At 40.7% G+C, this 20,968-nt stretch overlaps 1 protein-coding gene across 2 annotated transcripts; it reads left to right on the top strand.

Moving 5' to 3' along the window:
• The first annotated feature begins 14,207 nt into the window (after positions 1–14,207).
• On the top strand, positions 14,208–20,051 carry syf2 (SYF2 pre-mRNA-splicing factor). Of its 2 annotated transcripts, XM_023399902.2 has the most exons (7): positions 14,208–14,279; positions 14,601–14,699; positions 14,942–15,067; positions 15,302–15,419; positions 17,526–17,616; positions 18,196–18,294; positions 19,579–20,051. In XM_023399902.2, the coding sequence occupies exons 1-7, from the start codon at positions 14,262–14,264 to the stop codon at positions 19,742–19,744; spliced, it is 717 nt and encodes a 238-aa protein (XP_023255670.1). In that variant the 5' UTR covers positions 14,208–14,261; the 3' UTR covers positions 19,745–20,051. The 2 variants fall into 2 exon arrangements, with proteins under 2 accessions (XP_023255670.1, XP_023255669.1); XM_023399901.2 differs by lacking the exon at positions 14,208–14,279 and having other exon boundaries at positions 14,565–14,699.
• The last annotated feature ends 917 nt before the right edge of the window (positions 20,052–20,968 follow it).

Below are 20,968 nucleotides of genomic sequence, written 5' to 3'. Positions count from 1 at the left end.
TCTTTGTTACCACTTGCCGGTGCGACCTGGGTAACATGAGTAACTGTCTACAGTAGGCTTGTATACAGCGACAAAGGGCCGGCTACTGTGTGGTAACAGAGTCATTAGGTTGGTCGCTCTCTTACACCTGCACTGTAATGTATATTTAATTGGGAGGTCAGTTAATAGGAATAATCAGTCTCTCTCTGCCCCTCTCCCTCTATCTAATGTGCTCTGCAGCCATGTGCTTCCAGTTAAGTTGGCGCTCAGCCCTGAGCAGAGGTTAAGTGAAACTACCTGCTCCTCTGTGTCTGGCGATTATTTGCTTTGTCCGCGGCACTGCCAGATCATAAAACACTTGCATCCACTTTCCTTCTGCTCTCAAAGTCCCCAAGGTTCATTATTGTTACGCCTGGACGTGTGGCTGTACAAGGCCGCCTTTTTCATGTCACGCTGTGACAGCCCACTGAGGGTTTCACTAACGGCACGTACCGCAGGCCAATATTTCAGCAGCAAACTATTACGCACTTCAAACCTTTTCCTAAAAGATTTCACCCTCCCCATTCCCCACCCCCACCCCTTCATTTACGCAATATTGATGATCATCAGTCTGGAAGTGATACAGTAAATAATGAAAAATTTGGTTTCTGCAGGCAAATGGGATGAGACATGAAAGCAAACTGTAGTGCTGGCTCTGGTTTCCTGTCTGAATGGCTGTTAATTAATGGAGCAGACGAAGGCCATAATTCTTCACTGGCCCGAGACTGCCACAGTGCCAGGCAGTTCAGCGATCACAATCATCCACATGCTGCTGGCCTCATGCTTACATTGTTTTACTGCAGTGCATTTTTTTTCTATTTGAAAGAATTCATGTCTATTAGTCTTTGGGGAAACCCAAGCCAGTCTCTCTCTCTCTCTCTTTCTTTTTTTACCCCACACACACTTGCTGAAAGAGAGACACAGAGAGATAGGGAATCTGAAACAGTAGATCCAACAAAGATCAAGCCTTTTTCACCCCCTATCAGTCTGGAAAGCCAGTCCATTGTAAATGATTTCCAAAACCGCAGGTGATTCGTCTCTGTCCCTCCCCTTGACTTCGTTTGCAGGATTCAAAGATCAAAAGGACATCCCGCTTGTCTAAGATGAGCTCTAATCGCTTGAACTCCAGTGCAGTCATTAAATACAGTAGTATGGATGTCTCTGCCCCAGTGCCAGCTGAAAAAAAACCTGTTCTAAATTTCTGCTCTCTTTAGCAGACGCCACTCATGAGGAAACGTTGGCGCCTCCCACAGACTGTGATTAAAGTAAATGAATGAAATAAGATACAAGGAAATTGAAATGATTAGTTTTTATAGTAACCACGACGACTGGCAAGGCCCCGCCGCTTCAGAACAGGAACGACTACCAACGACATTGATTATGTAATTCCAGCCCATGGATTTCTGTATGAAATATGGTTGGCTTTCAAACATGGTTGAATTTCAGAGGTACAGTCAGAAATCCCCCAAACAATGTCTGGTTTCGATCACTGACAGACACTGACATTTTTGTCATGCAATAATGTAACTTCCACCAAATCTCCACTTTGACATCAGTGAGTGCTTTTGGTATGTGCACATGTTAAACCTGGAATAACACATTTTTAGTCACTTGGGGCAGTGGAAACAATCTGTGAACACAACACTGATGTCTCATAACCTTCTAAGTTGATGCATTGTTAACAAACAGTTGCCTATTTATATATTCATCAGTTACGGAGCAATATTAGGATTCCAATATTCGCTCTCCTTTTATCTTTGTTTTTCGTCTGCACTAACTCACATAACAGTCTTTTTAGCGAGCGAACAGCTGCCTGCTGTGGCCAAAAACATGACGGTGGTGAAGGTGAACCAAAACAGTAAACTTGCAGGCTGGAAAACCAAACCAGTGAGCTGAAAGACGCGAAAAAGGTCTGGATAGTTGAGCGAAACTGAAGAGATAGGTGATAATTAATAATTTAAAAAAATCTTATGTTTGAATGGACTTAGTTGAGTCATTTTGTTTGGTAGAATATTTAAAAAGCTAAATTCCTCCCTCACCATAATCAGTACTCAGTCATTCCCATGACTTATTCCCACAATATAATATATATATCTTTTTATAGACTGAATTCATGCATATTTTATTCATGTGTTTTTTGAGACTCGACTCAGGGAGCTTGTTTTGCACTGTCAGCTTCACTCCTCATGGCTGTATTTCTTACTTAATTTTGTATTCTTACACCTCTTTCTCCCCCTCCATGTCTGTAGGCGTGGGTGTAAAAAGGACCGCATTCCCAGTGGGGACAGTTAAGTCCCTCACAAGGGGAAGCAATCAGACCCAAACCTCCAAATGATGAGTGTCGTCTTCCTCCCTCCCCATCCGGCCGTAGCCTGCGAGTGGTGGTTGGTTTGTTCCATCCTCGCCACCACACTCTGGGATGGGGTTCCCCGCTGAGAACCCACACGCCTGTGCTGCAAGGGCCGGGATAATGAGATACTATGGGGACAACAAAGGCATCTGCCCCTGCTCTTAGTCACATTGCAAGTATGTATGTGAAATTCCCAACCTCAAATACAGTATGCAGAATCAGAGTTTGGACAGTGATGCTGCAGGGTGGCAAATTACAGACATCGTCATGGTGAAAAGTGGTATAGTCTATTGAATATGCTTGCTAGTACACATGAAGTAGCAATTTAAAACATGACTGAAACTAAAAATACCTCACCTCTTTTTGTGGAGCCTTTTATAGGATAAACAGCACAGGATGTATTTTCAGTTGAATGCTGTGTGTCATTTTGAGTGGTATCAGAAAAGGAAATGAAACACAGTATGTAACATTTTAATGAATGGGGCATTAATGGCCTCAGAGATATTCCAAAACCAGAAATGGAGAAGCCTCATAAACACTAACAGAGGGGAGAAAAAAAGCCAAAGGAAATGCATGGACGATTTGTGCAACAATTAATCATATAAATTAAAGCCGCTCAGCCAATTGACCACTCCTCACACTCATCCCACAACCACCGAACCCCCCACAACCACCACCACCACCCTCCACTGCCTCTCTGGTGTTTGATCCCAGGCCTGTGTCCACCCGCCAGCCCCCCAGTGCCCTCTTTCATCCCCCACCCACCTGGCACGAGAAGAAAGGCTGCCTCTAAACACAGTGCAGAGTGGGCTGGGCCCAGCGGGCATTGTGCCATGCGTACATTTCCACATTCTCTCATCGCCTGTGCTGTGTTTCCTCTCCAGAAGTCATAGATCAGCCACCGCTGGGCCTGCGCCTCGCCCTGCCCAGCTCCTTTCCGCCTCGCAACACGACTACAAAGCCATGGGCTAAATGACAGGAGTGGAGACGATGCGCAGCATGACGGGGAAAGAAAAGGGGGGGGGGGGGATATTTAACATGGAAGTATTAAAAAGAACGTATGCAAAAATAAGGGCATAGTCAGAAGCTGTCTGCTGAATTAAAACATTCAGCTGCATCAATGGGTGCCTTGCTGTGAGGCTGGGAGAGGGTGTGGATATCTTGGCTGGGTGCCAAGTTGGAAGCTTCAGGGCTTCCTAGTAGGGCACAAATTGTCACATGCACCAGTGGCCAAACCCAAACCACCATGACCAAGGGTGGAAGTGACATCATTTTCTATGGCTTGGCAGGCAGGGATGATGGCATTATAATAGCGATGGCGTCGTACTGGAGAAACGAGCCAAGAATTGGTTAACCACTGAGGAAAAGGCATGGGGGTGCAGTGAATGACAAGAAAGGAGAGGGAGGATTTATCTTGTTTGTCAGGTGAAGGTTAATTGATCTTGTTTTTAGCTTTGCTAACCAGCATGGCTTTATGGATGCCAATTTTGGTCAGTCAGTCAGTAAATCACTTTGATCCAGACTGATTTATCTGAATAATTAGTACATGGATTGCCATGGAAATTGGTACAGATATCCATGACACCCAGAGGATGAATCTTAATGACTTTGCTGATCCCCTGACTTCTTGCCTGATGCCACCATGAGATTAATAATTATGGTTTGGGGTGTGAAATGTCTCAACAACTAGTAGATGGATTGTCTACAAATTTAGTGCAAATGTTTCCTCTCAGGATGAATTTTCATAACTCTGGTGATCCCTGAAGTATTTCATCATAAAACACTGACATTCCCATTAGCCTCAGTTGAATTATGTTCAGTACTAATTAGCAACTGTTAACATAGTAGCATACTAAGCAAAAATGTGGAACAGAGTAAACAATATACCAAATTAGCATTGTCAACATAAGCATGTTAGCAATCTGACATTAGTATTGAGCTCAAAGGACCACTGTGTCTAAATCCATTCCCATAGCACCATTAGCATGGTTGTGGACTCTACTGTTGTTCACATATACAAAGTTATTGGCAGAACTAGAATTATTGTGTATTATCCATTCGTAACAAATAGAATTCCTTCCGTGAAGTATATATGAAATATTTTAGCAGTGAAATAACCAGTTGACTGTTAAAACTGTATTGATATGCTGAAAAAGAAATGTCTATCCAAATACCTAAATTATGGATCAGTTATGTTTTGTTAGCCCAGAACAAATTCACAGCAGCCTTATCAAATGGCATAATATCACACCTCTTTCAGGCTTTGCTGTCAGGACGCTGAAGCTCTCTGCTCAGCACCGGGGCTTTCAAACGAATGATACTCCCGCAGCATCCTGAAAGTGTGTTTATAAACAAGACTCAATATTATTGTGATGTCTGAGCTGAATTCGATATATTCCTCCTCTGTCAGTTGTGCTTCCGCTGCAATACGATCCGAAATTACATTCAACAGCAACAGGAGACGGGCACAGCTCATTCTCTCTGCCGTGACGCTCCTGCTGGCTCTCTAACTTCATCATAGGGGCTCGGAGGGGCTCACGAGGGGCCATGGGAGTCTGAAAACACCCTGGTCCATTACTCAGAGTGAGAGGCTAACCTGGAGTTAGAGTGTCTTGGCTACCTCCATCAGAGTCCCATGTCTGGCTAGAAACGTTCCCTCAGAGGCTTTTGGCTTTAATGGACTCTGCTAAACACATTCTCTCTGTATATTACCTTTAGGATTGGCCCCTATCTGGTTTCTATATACTCTGTTTACACATGGCTCAAGCTTGTACTGCTTAATGCTCCCCTTTTCTTTCCTTTTTTATCCCTCCATTTCTGCAAATATTCTTTTTTAGTCTTTCTCTACATTCTTGTTTTTTTTTGTTTCTTCCTGGTTCGATAGCAATTCTCTTTTCCCCTGCATGTACAAGATTTAAAAATGGACCTCCAGTTTGAATTTGAGCTGAATATTTTCCACAGCACTCCGCCTGCTCCTCCAAAGAGGGTCAGATTATAGCCCACATTAGGGGAAACACCTCATTCACTCACACACATAACCCAACATCGCTGCAGATTGTCTGACTGAGACAGTTCATTGACTCTGGAATATCCGTCATTGTTTTCCCTGTCCTGTTCAGCGCTCCCACGTGTGCGTCTGGTTTTAATGACTACAAGTCACCCGCAGACCCATTATAACTTGACGGGCCAAATAGTGCCAATACCACACTGGAAATTTTTACACTTTAAAAAAGCATTTTTTTTTTAAAGTCTGTTCTAATACCAGCAATTGTTTTTGTCATTAATTGTGTTCAGTTGTCATGGTTTGGTTGCATGCCATGGCTCTGTCCTCTGCCTCTGATTTATCCCTTTTGTGTGCAAACAGTAGTGGCCTTTGTTGTCACCTCAGGCCTGCCATTCCTCACCTGCACAACAGTCGTCACTATTGAGTTTCTAGCCACAGCTCAGTCTCCTGCCCGTTCTACTGTTCATTATTAAAAAAGCCTTTACAATGGTTTTATAGGGCAACTCTCAGCCAGTATTTGCCAGGATGCCTATGTTACCTCAGTGTTGTAGCCCTTGTGCTAGATACTGCCTCCCTGTACCTGCTCTGATGACCACTGCCTGTAGTGCTTGGTAATACCAAAGAGTAGCACGGTGAAACTGATGAGCTAATACACATACAAGATAAATACACATATAAACTACAAATCAAATACATAAATACAACAAAATTGGATGGCACAGTTTCAAAATAAAAATAGTAATAATAGAAATATTTAATTCTCTTTATATACAATTTAAAAATGAGACCAAACTTCATAGAAAGATCAGAGATTTAAAAGAGACTATGTCCATCATTGATTTCAACCATTTAGCAAAATCTGGCTTTGTCTGGCTCTTCCAGTGCTGGCTAATCAGTCATTAAAGGTGCTATATGTAAATATTTTCTATCACTACATAGCCAATGTTCGCATTAACAGCTGTTTACTTACAAGTCTAAAAATAACATTGTGAGTTCATCAAACTTCATTCATTTACATGCCAATAGCTTTCTCCAGCAGTGGGAAGTCCATTGTTAATATTGTTTAATATTACAATGCTTCTATTTCTATCACTGTTTTTCTTTGCCACTGAATGTGGTTTCTTGCTGGGAGTGGGTGGTGGGGTTGCTAATGGTCGCTTGACAAGCGTTTCAGCCATTGTTGCATTTACTGTTCGATAACTTAAACATGATTGACAAGGGCTTAGAAAACGGCCTCTGGCCAGCCCTACTTCTTCACCCTCTTATATTGAGCTGAGGGCAGACTGGATGCTACAGTGATTCACTATCGTCTCTTGAGGTACAAATTAGTGTTATGTAATGGCAACAGGCCAGGACTAGCTGGTTAGCATGCTAAACTTCATTCATTTATGTTCACCTTTAATGCTGAAATAAATGCCAATGCAAGTTAAGATTCTTCTTTGGATATACCCAGTGGTAGGAGAGAGACCTCTCTCATATATAACAAAGCTGGGACTCATGGAGGTTTGTGCGACCAATCCAAAAAGGTATAGAAATGGAGAAAATACCTGATTTATTCTTAAGCTTTTCCCCATTTTTTCAAATTACATCTATATATGAAAGCACAGCACAAATACTTCTTGTCTCTGTGCTAATTCTTTGATGCTAATCCATTAGAATGAATGCGTTTGGTTCAAACTCAGCTGATGCTGATGTGACTGAGGCCGTGGTCCGCTGGTCTTATTGACCTGCTCTAATTGTTGTTGCAGTTTGAAAGACTGCCTTTTGACCAGATCTGTGAACTAGTTGTAGTGTATGTATAAAAATGTTCCATTTAGGGGATGTTCTGGAGCCTTTGCTTTTTACATGGTCAATTAGTAAAATGAATGAATGAAAAAAAAAATTAGAACGTTTAAAACATACCAATATCTTGTTGCATTTTCTCACACCACAAATTCTACTTTTCATATTCCCAGGGGAAAATACTCTCCACCTTGAAAATGACTAAATTAACATTTTCTGCTCACAAAATAAATTTGTTCATGAATATAAAAGATCTTTTTAAGCCCTAAATAGTTGAGAGAATAAACCATACTGACCACGAAGAAAGAGCTCATTTATCACTCAGCAGTTCACAGTGGTGTTGTTGTTGACACTTGTTTTAGCTACTTGGCACTGGTTTGTTCATCATCAGATTTGGAATTAGATCATCTGTGCCTTGAACTCGAGATGAAAGGAGCCTCTGCAGTTTTTGTGCTAAACAGATTGCTGGTTCTCAGAGCACAATATTGGGTGGGAATGGGATTCACTTTTGTGTGTGTGTGTGTGCGTGTGCGTGTGTGTGTGTGTGTGTGTGTGTGTGTGTGTGTAACTGTGCGCAGCCACATGCATTTTGACACGTGTGCCTGTGTGTGTGAAGTTATTTGATCTAGCAACTGATTTTGCGTGTCATGCCGGGGACAGATAGGGAAGTCTGTTCGCCTACACAGCTGCATGTCCAGAGGCTGTTGACTGGCCACTTCTTATCACAGCCCTCTACAACAGCGTATTGTTTAGCCAAGTGAGAACTTAACTCTCTCATTAAGGTCACTGGGTAAGAGGATGGGAACTCAGAAGCGGAAACCCATGACAATTTTGGGCCCCGCTCAAGGGGAGACACTCGTGTTGAACTTGTGTGTGGGTATGGTGGTGAATGGATGCTTCACAGCAGATATGGAGCCCAGTGCTTTCATCTGTGGTGAGAACTGAAATCTATTGGTGAATGTGGCTGTGGGAAACAGAGAAACAATTGCGTAAGAAAGGATAAGCATGAAAATGTGGCCTTTTTATTTAATATTCTCAATCAGATTTAATAGAACTGTCACTTTCAGTAAAATACCAGGGAAATGCCTCCCTCTTGTGGTTCATCGGAGATGAATAGGCTGTAGGAGAAAATGGCTTCAGTCACTGCTTGTCATCACACTTTTCTCCTCGGGATGAACATCTCACAAACACTTCCCTCTGATAGTCCCACTTGGCCCCACTTACCGGAATCACTCCAACTTTTTTTTATTGCCATCTTCTGACTTTATATTGTTGTTGCACTTAAATTTTGATCAGTAATTATGATCATAAAGTTTGTGGATGAGTCTGAGTTCCTTTGGATGACAACACAGGAGACATCTGTGTGCCCGCAATGTGCGAGCCGTGGAGCTGCTCTCCCTGTGGTTGCTGCTAGTGGAAAACCCATAATGGCCTTTAATTGGGACTTTAATTGTGTGTGGTGGAGCAAAAGCATTGACTACAAAACTGGTGGTATCTGAGTGCATACATGCGTCTTTTGTGTAAGTATATGTGTCGCGCACCAAATCCTCTTCCTCTCATGGTGTGTGAATGGGTTCGGCTGGAATCAGAGTAGCTAGCACCGTGTCAAATCACATACGTCATGATCTACATGATATTAGCATTATTTTGCCTACAGGGGAAGATGGTAATTTGTGAGTCAAGCTCAACAAGGACACACATACACTGGCATTTGTGCTGACACAAAGATGCATTTGGCATGTGGTGTTTTACAAAGAGTCCCATCCAAATGGCTCTATATTCACTCCATTCATGCATGCCCTTTGGATATGTCTAACAGCAGCAGCAGCTTTGAAATCAATGGGAAGCATTCTGACTGCCAGGCATGGATGATAATGATGCGCTGTGAGGAACGTTTCAGCTGAAAATTTGCTTAATGACATATGACCCTGTGCGAGATTGCAATTTCTCCCTTAGAACATGTATAGCTGCAGTGAGTATTTGTACTTATTTTGGCAACATTACAGACAGATCCTCTCCGAACATCTCCAAAGTCCTATCATCACCCTATATATCATGTTAACAAGCCTGCTATCCAACATGGGAGGCATGTCAGAGAAACCTGAGGGAGAGAGTGGATGTAAGGGAAGAGTATAAATGGGGTGGAGAAAGGGTGGCAGAGCATGTGTTGAACACACTGAGAAACAGCAAAAAGAACAAGAGGAGGAGTGTGGAGGGGAGGGGGAAGGAAAGGAGACGGAAAGAGATGAAACAGGACGGGTTGTGCCTGTCATGATTATACTGGCACCAGTGGGAACATTTGGATGAGATGGAAAACAAGACGCCATCTTGTGTTCCATTCAGGTCTGCAGCGCCTTGGCCTCTGTTCCTCATACATACATACACACTCACATATCCAGATCCACACAAAACACACACTGGCAGAGCGAGGCAGGAGCTTGTGGTTCCAGTCCAGTGACAGCGGCCTGTAGTCAGGGTGGCGACGCTTCAGGAGCAGCTCCTTGTATTGGAGAAGCATGTTTGTGTTGGCCCTGAATTAATAACTTTTCATTTAGTGCGGAAATGACAGGAATAGTAATTAAGGAAATGGAATGATTTTATTGGCCATGATGTTTATATTAAGTTCCAGATGTGAAGCAGCTGCCTGCACAGCAAGAGGCCCTGCCCCCCCATGTGCTATCTAGAGGGACTCTTATTAAGAGCAAGATAACAGCCCTGTTCAAATGTATTTCTGTATGTACAAAAACATATAGTATCTCATTCACAGCATGTAACAAACTGAACTTATATCTTGTCCAGTTTGATTAATGGGAGACAGTTATGAAGTACCATGAGGTCTGGTCTGTATTTATAAATGTGCCCCTAAAGTGCAATTTATTTGCAGATATAATGTTACTCTATTTCAGGCCTGATTTGCCTGACTGGAAAAGTTAATATTGAGGAGTGGCTGTTCAGCATTTTTGGGTGGCCCCAACACATGTGAGATACACGTCGTACTGTGCTAAAGTTCAGTATCCTTTAAATGGCCGTGACAGCGTTACTGAGATCACATTACCTGTCACTAAGCCAATTTGTATTTCAAATTTAGATCAAACCAATCTCTGCTGAAACTTATGAAGCTGTTGTCAGGCCCACGACAAGCACTGGCACAGGAATGAGCAGAAAGATTTCTTTTCCTTTGCCTTCACCAAATTGTAGCTAGGATACTGTTACAGTATGTACCCAGAGTAATCTTTCAATACTGCTCACACACACTGTAAATGCTCATGTTCCTATTGCGCAAATGTTACATTCTCTTGACTGATTTCAGGTCTAATGTTTAATTACTCGAATCTCCTTTAACTGTTGCTAAAAATGGAAGCTAACTGCAACTGCTGGGTTTCTTTCAATGGCATGAACACTAAATATGAAGTTACAGTTATCACTACATAAGTTCTGGCTAACCAGCATTTCTGATCATTCCCAAGCAAAACATGTTAGAGCCCCCACAGCAGTGAGTGAATGCACCCAGAGGGGAGTTTGGTTAACATGTGAGAATACTTGAGAACTGCAAAAGACGTGTGAGCAACGTCAAGAAAGAGATGACAGTAACAGCTATTGAAGCAAACGAACACACCCATGAGCTTGTTTTCTATTGATTAGTTCAAATTTAAAACTTATATTCACAGTCTTCTATTCCTCCTTTGCAAATGTTCTGCACACTGACATTTTCATTTAAATTAAATGCAGAGGAAAATTTTTTTTTTCTTGTTGCTTTACTGTTTCTCTCTCTTACTCATTTGAGAGTCATTTATTATGAAGATGTTTTCTCTTTTGCATGGTAATAGTGGAGCCCTGCCCATTACTGCAGCCAATGATGTTTTGTTCTGTTGTGATGTGCTCCCATCTGGTTTCAAGTGAAAATGCATCACTCCATTAACATTGCCTGTGATCTAGAGGATGCTTTAATCTAAGACTATAAACTCCACTTAATTACATCCTCCAAAAGAGCTCTATTAGTATAATGCAATCAAACAGGGAGGACATCCATTTTTGCAAGTCAAACATGTTCAAATGGCTCTTGAAAGTGTTTACTTTCGTCTTCTGATCAGATCATAGCATCATATTTGGAGATCCAAGGTTATGTTCCAAAGCCCTGATTGATACTTGTTTTTTGTGGGTAAAAATAAGAGGCACTGGTAATACATACGTGATTCCATTTCTCTACAGCGAAAATGACCATAACAATTGAGTTTAGGGGAGTCTAAACAGACTCTCTGTGTGGCACACTAATGACTTTATGCTTGACCTTTCATGCCTCTCACTGTATAACCTCCAGTCATATTCATAATTGCTGTCTCTGTGCGTCATGCCAGTTTCCATTAGTCTAGCAGTGTTTTTCGATTAATTTAAACTTCAAAAGGAAGCACGATGGCCTGGTTTAAAATTATACACAAAGACCCTACTGTAAAATACAAGATGCCTGGCAATTACTTGTGCCACGGTGCTATGATAAAAACTTTCACACAACCAATGCAGCATTACAGCAAGTAATTAGGTGTCCTTAGTGGTGATATAACTGGTCTGCCATTGTTTTTATATCTAATAACTGGACAGAAGGCTGTCAGAGAAAATAACTCCAGACAAAACACCAGTTCATGTTCATCGTCAGCTGCTTAAGAGTTTCTTTTGAAATAAGATTGTGATGTCCCTCCCTCTCTGTCTGCTGCTTGGGGAATTAGTATTTCTAGTCTTGTTGTCTTGTTTTTAAAAATGGTTTCTAAATGGTTTCTAGTTCTATTAATTCTTGTTTGCCTATTGCCCATCCAGATTCTTGATTTTATTTTCCAGTAGCTCTTGCCTGCTCTCCATGTTCAATGAGGGGGCCATGATACATTTTGCACATTTTTTTTGAAGGAGCAGTAGATGCAAGGAGCTGGGCTATTACTGAACATGGTTTGGGGTTAAATCGAGTCAGGCACGCCTCAGGATGATCAGGCGTACAACTGTTTTTGGAAGTAGGTGACTGGAATTTATATAAAACTGATTTAGTTACCTTTGAATGTTGGGTTCAGGTTGAAGTCTAGCAGCTTTGGTAGAAGCACGTGTTTTTGAGTTTTTGGGTTTTAGCTTTGTTGATGTAAAGTCATCGTGGTGCTAGCACATGTGTCTTGTGACATTTTTGTGGCTAGTAAGCTTTTATGCTTTTGGTTAGAGGAGCTTGTTTTGCTTCTTTGGTTCAGCATCTTTAAATCCAGTTTTTATGATATTTCGATAGCTGGAATTTTCTAAAGGCAAAGTATTTTGAGCATTGTTGCTTTGTCCCACTGCAGACCTCTTGGTTGGACACGCTAGGACAAATTTTGTGCTCAACATTTCAACTGTATTTTGGGTCAGGACATGAACATCTAGTGTTCATACCGAAGTTTCACTATTCTCTGCCAAATCCCAAATGTTTAAAAGAGTGTTATTCTTACCACCTTACTGATACATATCAAACTCTTAATTGTAAAGAGATGTACTTACTGATGCTTTCCCACATGCCTTCGTTTGATTATGCTTATCCCTCTCTTACATCTGCTCTGAGGTAAGAGATGGAGGTAGTTCATTTCTCTATTTATGCATTTGTATTGGTGTACAGTAACTGCAAGTCCCATCCACTCTGCCTGCTGCTTGTATAGTTGGTTTAGCTTCCTGGCTCAGGAGCCAATGGGCAGAGTAAGGAGGGACATCAGGAAACAGCATACACCTGAGTAAATTGGACCTGCGTCCATTTAAGTGGCTTCATGTCTAACCTCTCTCTCTTCTCTTCTTTCCAGGCATCCACCAGCCAGTTTGGTTGAGGTTTTGTGTTTTGTTTCGTTTGCACCCACCACACACTACACTCCTCATCATTCTGCATCCATTACTGAAAGTACCTATACATCCATCCATCCATTATCCACACTGCTTATCCATATAGGGTCCCGGGAGGGAATTCTAGCTCTAGAATTTACACACTAATTATGATACAATTTAACACAAACTTTTAATAGGACAAAATAATGAAGTGATGACATTTTATATACAAACGGTCAAAGGTCAATTTCACTGTGACATCGTAATGTTCTGCAAAAACAGTTCTGGGTATTAGTCAACACTCTAACTCAGGAACAGAAGGGGCGATTGTGACCATATTTCCAACTTGACTGGTTGGCGGAGGCAAACAACCGCAAGGCGGCAAGTCTAGTTTGACTTTGAGCCAGTTCGTGACAATAAAAAAGAACAGGAGCAGATGCAAAATAACATTTCAAACAGCATTTCAACAAGAAAAATCCTTCAGCTCTTTTACAAATTAAATATGCATGTCATTTACATTACACTACATTTATTTTCATGACAGGAGGCTGGTAGAGGATGAAGTGTTCCACTGTTTCACTGACATATAAATAATTTGAAAAAAAGAGGGGTGAGAGGGTTCAGTGTGTATGACAGTATCTCATTTTACAAAATGGAAACATCATTGAATGTGTTTGTAACATAGGTGTTTATCTGATCTTAAGAAATTGCCTTATATCCTTACACAGTTTCATTATTAGCAATAACTACAGCACCCATTGTATGTAGTTTTTTCCCTATCTCTCACAGGACACTAAATCCGTCTGCTCCTGTACTTTCTTATTTAGTATAAAACACAAAAAACAGCCCTGAACTAAGCACGAGGTCTACAGAAGGTCAGGAGTTGGACTTGATGGTATTTATGATTAATAAAAATAAATATTTTGAATTGAATATAGTGGTTGAAAATAATAACATTTATTTCATGTTAAAGAAATACAGTTTACATAATTTGAATGATGTTTAAATTATTTTTCACTGACAGAATAATGAAGGGCAATATATTTTTGAAATTAAAAGAAAGGAAAAATATTCAAAATTAGACTGCACAGAAAAATTACAATTACAAATTACGTTGAATAAATCTATTCAGTCATAGTTATTGGAAGAGATGGAAGTCTTCGACCAAACATACATTTATCGAAATATTTTCTTACAAAATAATAAAATAAAACCGTTTACGTTTACTGTCTTTTCAATATCCGGTAGAAACGTCACACTTCCGGTCTTCTTCCTTCGTGTAGCATAACAATGGCGTCCCGCAGTGAGGTTAGTTGATTTTTTTTTTTTTTTCAAATTACTCGCATATTTTGATGTAGTGGTATATTATAGCTGATTAATGTAATTTCTTTGATATCGATGTTACATTTCTCTCGCGGAGATTGTGTTTCTGTTCCACACTTGTTTACAATCACATGTTGTTGCGTTAAGCTAACCGATGTTAGCGAGTGCTAGATAGCTAACGTTAGCTCGCCTGTGATTCTGTCTGATGTTTTCAACTGTCTTGTCTATCGTAGGTTACACATGGCCATTAAAACGTATCATTGTTAGTTATATTTTTCGTATCTAATGGCAGCAGTCGTTTTTCAGGTATCTGCTACAGTCACTGAAGAGGAAACGACTGATACTCCTGCGTCCCAGAAGAGAGAAGCAAGACTGCGACAATTTCGAGAGTTACATTTCAAACGGGTGAGTTGTGTAACTGTACCTGGTAAAAACGCGATGATGACTAAATTTTATGATCTCGTTAAGCTGTGAACTGATTTGCAACTGTGAACGACACATCCAACACGAGCTGCACTAATAATGTTTTAGTGTCAGTTCGAGAAATTGTATTGACTCAAGCTTGGGTGTGTATTTCTGATATATCAGATCATATATATACACTGCTACTTGTACAACCAATCATCATGTTTTAATTTCCACTACAGAATGAAGCACGTAAGCTTAATCACCAGGAGGTTGTGGAGGAGGACAAGAGACTCAAACTCCCTTCTAACTGGGAGGCTAAGAAAGCTCGACTGGAGTGGGAGCTTACTGAAGATCAAAAGAAAAAGGTATTTTAGTCTAAGTGGTGTTGACCAGGCTGCCAAGATTTTTATGATGATCAACTGGAATAACAGTGTTAACAACTAGCAAGGTTGTAAACTCAGTTGTCGTTTTATCGCTCTTCTCACGCGTCTTTATATTTAGAAGTTTATTGAATCTCAGTCTCCCCAAACAGCATGCTTTTTCATTTTGTATACATTTAGTCATGCTTTGTGTTTACTAAAACAATATTTGGCTTTCAGGAATGTGCTGACAGAGGGGAGGACTATGACAGAGTGAAATTGCTGGAGATTACTGCTGATGATGCAGAGCGGTGGGAGAGGAAGAAAAAGAAGAAGAACCCAGACACAGGATTTGCAGGTTGGTGGCAGCGTCTCCAATGAACACATACATCAATTTTTATTGCAGTGTGCTCTTTGAGTACACTTGGTTTAAATGGTATGAAACATGTCATGAAGTGGGTACAAATTTATTCATTGGTACAGTAACCCTGAGTTTGCATCCTGGTCTGCTTGGGTCCCCCTCAGTTTCTTCATAATAGGAAATCACAGGTGTTTTGTTTTCAAATGAGTGGGACTAAGCCTGTCAACCTGCTTGTTTTTTTCTGCCAGTCGCATCCGTATACTGACAGATTAAGTATGTGTTAGTTTACCTCAATCGTGTTGGCTATGGCCCTTTTCTTCAAAATAACAATAATTTATCCATCTGGTAGCATCTCAGATGTGGGAGAGATGAAAGGCCACCTTCTTATAATTTCTTACCTGCTGTGTACCTGCAGCTCAGTGTATGATTTGTAAACTGAAGTTCGCCTCTTAGTCTGTTGACGCTTTGTCACATTGGTTTGGATGAATGTTAGAGATTCTCTCTGTCATCATGAGAGGACAGAAGACATGGTACTTAACCAGAACTTCTTAATTCAATGAAATTATTAAATTTGTCACATTGCTTTAATCAATATAAGATACAAAAAGAGCTTGGAGCACAATGACCTCCTCCTGCACTTCAGTCTCACAGATCAGTATGCATACGGACATTTCAACCAACGTGTGCCACTTTTAGATTACCTGACACATACTGTCACCAGCCTCGTGTTCACTTAACTAACTGTGTGAATCAGTTAAAATCAAAGTACAGACAAATGATTGGAGTCTTTATTTATCTTTAAATTTTAGAAGAAATCTAAACTGATTACATGTTGCTTTATTGATCAGAGAAAAATATGTTTCTGTCCCTTTCACACCTAATATGATTTGCGGTCATTGTTAAACACACTGCAGTGATTGTCACTTAATGACTATATTAGGTTTGGAATCCCTTTGCAAGCATTTTTAGTCACATCAGGAAGTAACATTGAGGGCAAATGGTGATTAGATCAAACTGCTTTATTTAAGGCGTGGGTAACCCTCCTGTCACGCCATGGAACCTCAGTCTGTTCATTTAGTAAATAGTAATTTAATACAATTTACTGTGGGGAAAAAAGTGGTGCACCGTGATTCTAGTCTTCTGTTTTGTTTTACGGTTCTGTAGCATGTGATCGTTTAAGAGGTTGTTCACAGTTTTATCACACAGTGACGTGTTGCTTCTAAAGATGGTACCATCTGTGCACTGTGCTTCATCACAGGTGACACTTCTCTCACTCACCATCGCATGTCATACAAAAAGATGAGATAGTCCTCCTTAACAAACAGAAGGGAGCAGCATTGTATGTTGTTTATTTATAAAGCTCTACTGCAAAAACTGCCTGGTTACCTTTGCTCTCTGGTTACATTTAAATACAGTACAATACAGTGTCAAGTCACAGGACATTTGAACATTAGCTGCTTGTTCAAACTGAACTTGGAAAAACTTGGTTCAAAAACTTTTCTGCAAATGGAAGGAGCTCCAAAAAATATTAAGTTACATTCTGTTATTTCACTGGAACATCTTAAAAGGTTGTACTTATGTATTCAATCACTCTTGCACATGCTTTTCTTAAATGTGATAATGTATAATGTATGTCTGGGAATTATCTGTATGTCTATGTTTTTTGGGGTTTTTTTTTTGTGCACTGGTCTCTTGAAAATTAGATCCCTATCTCAATGAGACTACCTGTTTAAATTTAGGATTTTAATAAAAATCTAAGTCCTACATAGCAGCAGTGCATAGAGCAATACCAGTTGCATGTAAGGACCCCTTGGGATATTAATCTTCTCAAATTGCTCCCTATTTAATCTACTGAAAAAAATGACTGTGTCTCCTAAATATGGCTGCCATCTGTTGCATCAAAACCTCCTCTGAATTAAAACCTCTCGGGAGAAAATTATCACCAGAGGGTCTTCAGCAGAGGAAGGCAGGAGGAGAATTCCCTCTTCGTCCCTCCTTAACCAGCCGCAGGTTGTGTTGCTTAGCCTCATGCCTGCTTGCTGTTTGTTCCGGTAATTATAACTCAGTCAAATTTTTTTCTCTGTCTCACAAAATGGACTGCAGGTTATGCTGAGGCCCAATTCCGACAGTACCAGAGGCTTACCAAGCAGATCAGACCAGACTTAGAGGGCTATGAGAGACAGCGGGAGGAATGGTGAGTTAAGCCTCTTGTCCCCTTGTTCTTCTGCTGTGATGGTACTGTATTTGTGTCTTTTAATACATTACCAAGAAAGACAGACAACTCAACATGGGAAGAAATGTGCTCTGGCATTAAAAGATCTTTGTGCTGTCCCCCTAGCAGGGCCATAAAATAATTCATGAGGACATCTCTGCTATTACAACCATAACTGTGAAATTCGCTTGACGTAATCATCTTAGCATTCACCCATCACATGTGCACAAAGCATTTTCTATATGTTAACTAGTGTGCCCCCTTATTTGCCCTGGGGTAAGTGTTGACATATCTGCACACTCCCGAAATAATTTAAAGATCGGAAAGTGTTCACGAAAGGCATAAACGATAAGTTCAGTGCCTGCAGGTTTTTCACCCTTAAAGGCTGCCACGTGTAGATCTGTGAATGATACACCAACACATTTTGCCCTAAAGCCACAGCATCTTCTCATTAGGATGACCATAATCACAATGATGGAATAGAAAAGTCAGTTTAAATATGTTAAAATGGCAATTATCTGTGGTTATGTATTTCTAATTCCATTTGTTGGTGCTCCACAGTGGTGAGGACTTTTACCCTACGTCCAACAGCCTGATCCACGGGACACACGTCCCCACAAAGGAAGGAATTGACCGCATGGTGGAAGATGTTGAGAAACAGTAGGTCAATTTTATCTCAGTCTGCGCATTAAGCATTAGTCTGACTCACTGGGCAGACCGCTAAGATAAATCTTTATACAGCACAAAGTAACTCTTTAATTTCTGCTCTCTGGATGTTGCCAGTGAGAAATAACAAGAGGCTCCGTACCAGACAAACAAACTCAACGCTAATGATGGGAAACTTTGACAAAATAATGAACTGTACATAAGGCAGGCCATTAGTTGTTTGTAAAACCCTCCTCAATAGAATTTCATCCTTCCATGACTTTATTTAAGAAAAGCATGGGTGAGCTCAGCACTGTTCAGGCCAACCTTGCTTATTATGATTGGCTCAAGCAATTCAAACAAACCAAAATGTTTTCTTTCATGCATCTCTGAATGACAGTGGGTTTAGTCAGACCTTTTTTTTCTGGAACTGGCACACCACAAATGTAGTGTGGAGATAGGTCTGGAAATATGATACTATCTCAGTTGTGATAAATTATGTGTGGAAAGAGTGAGTTTGTAATGTCTTTGCCAATTTGGATGAGGGGGTTGTTTTGTGTGAACCAGGGACTATCTGAGCTAAATAAATCAGCCCCAGAGTGGAAATCCCGATGCAAGCAGCTGATAGGAGGCACCTTATTATTATCTGAACAGGGTCATGGAGCATCTTAAACAGACTCCTGGTCAAACCATAGCAGATTATGTAAATAACCGTATGTCAAAGAAACGGCCCTATGGTTACCACAAGTAACAATAATAAGTATTTTGGTAAGTGGATGTGGGTAGATGGTTCTCCAACCTTTATGAAAACCACATAAGAGTCACAACACATAGAGATCAAACAGTACCTTTGGTGTCCCTCACATTTAACTGACTTTTACCTCAAACAGTTTTGTTCTTCCACTGCTTCTTTGTTTTTGTCTTTGCTACAGAAGTCCCTTTCACGTTAGATTACCCTGGTCTTTCCCTGAGCTGTTCTATATTTGAGACAGTCTAAGGCTTGTGTTAGAGATGTGACTGTGGGGCATTAGACAAGGATTCAGTTGCCAGGGTATGACGCACAACAATGCTTTGAAGACACAGTGAATCAAGACTGGGAGCTCACAAATTGACAGTATTTTCCTCTGAGTATGTATGTATGTGTGCGTTAGGTTTTCCATTGCCACTCTACTTGCCAAATTTAAATGCACACTGCCAAATTATTGCCTGTAGCCAATTACTGTTAATGGATATGGCATGGATAGTGGCAGTACTGGTTTATGAAATCCTCCCTAAACTGCTTTTATTTGCAATTGTCAGGATCGAGAAGCGGGCCAAGTACAGCCGACGCAGGGCCTACAACGACGACGCAGACATCGACTACATCAACGAGAGGAATGCCAAGTTCAACAAGAAGGCGGAGCGTTTCTACGGCAAATACACAGCGGAGATCAAACAAAACTTGGAGAGAGGCACGGCTGTCTAGTCAGTCCAGTCACCTCAGTGGACATGTTCACTGCTTCAGTTTTCCAGAGTCCTGGGTGAAGCTTTTTCTTCTCTATACTTTCTACATACCAGGAGTACATGTTCACAAAATGCTAAAATAGCCAGTGTATTGTAAGGCAGTTCCTCAGACATCTTATATCATGCTGGGGTTATTTTGAGCTGAAAGATAATTCAATTATCTGTAAGATATGTAATGTGTGGTGTTTCTTTGTACAGTATTAGAAGTTAAAACAACACTTTTTTATGAGTGTTCTTATCCTTATTTTTAAATAAACCACTTCCAATTATCCAGTTATCTTGCACACTTGTTGGTTTTTCTGTGGGTTTTACTGCGTGTGGTCTCATGACAGAGACGTTTTGAGCGTGAGAATGAACTACCATTAACTACCATCAAACCTCAGGGCAAGTTTAGCTGCAGAAGATGCCAGCCAAAAGAATGTTTTAGTGTAGGTGCACAGAGAGATAAGGACCAACAATTGAGCAATTGAATTTATTCATTATCGTCCACATCTTAGTTTAACCAACTTGCCCGGAGCTGTGACATGAGCAGGAAAGCCTTGTGACTGGAGAGGAGATAAAAGACAGGAAAACAGGTTCCCATGCAAGTGTCCTATTTCTGAAATCCTGTCCGTCTGAATGTAGTGGCATTGCACCCTCTACAGGGCAAAGACTGATTAGTTTGTGTAGGGACAGTCATGCCGACATTGAATTGTATCTATAGTTATTATATTGTGGTATTTCCCTGTGATCAGGCACTGGATTTATGGGATTCCCCAAAAGATGGTGTGCAAAGATGCCATGCCACACGTTGTTTGTATTCAACTGATGAAAGGTAGGAAAGGTCTTTTGATATCTGACTGATATCAATTGGGGAGTGGAATAAGTGTTCAGGTTTATGATTCTGATATTTTGTAGTCTTATCTGATTCACCTGAGGATATTGGCTGGGGATTTCGTAAGGAACAGCAGTGCATAAATCCAATGTTGTGTCTCACAAGTAATGACACCTTTGAGTCTTTTAAAGCCAACTGCCAGTTAAAGTGTTCCCTGTAAATATAAGCAAAACAAAATCACTGAATAAACCACAGGGTTAACAGGTGAGTTTTTCCATAGACACAAAATTCTGCAGGTGATTTTGAGGCATCAATTTTTACTTCTGTCTGTAAGAAAAAACAAAACATTGATATTCACGATGAAACTGAGTC

Source organism: Seriola lalandi, unplaced genomic scaffold, assembly GCF_002814215.2.
Source record: "Seriola lalandi dorsalis isolate HSWRI2012SDOR001 ecotype SW California unplaced genomic scaffold, Sedor1 jcf7180002052126, whole genome shotgun sequence".
NCBI classification, from domain to species: domain Eukaryota; kingdom Metazoa; phylum Chordata; class Actinopteri; order Carangiformes; family Carangidae; genus Seriola; species Seriola lalandi.
Note: the sequence above shows the minus strand (reverse complement) of the source record. Positions and strands in the feature narration are given on the sequence as shown.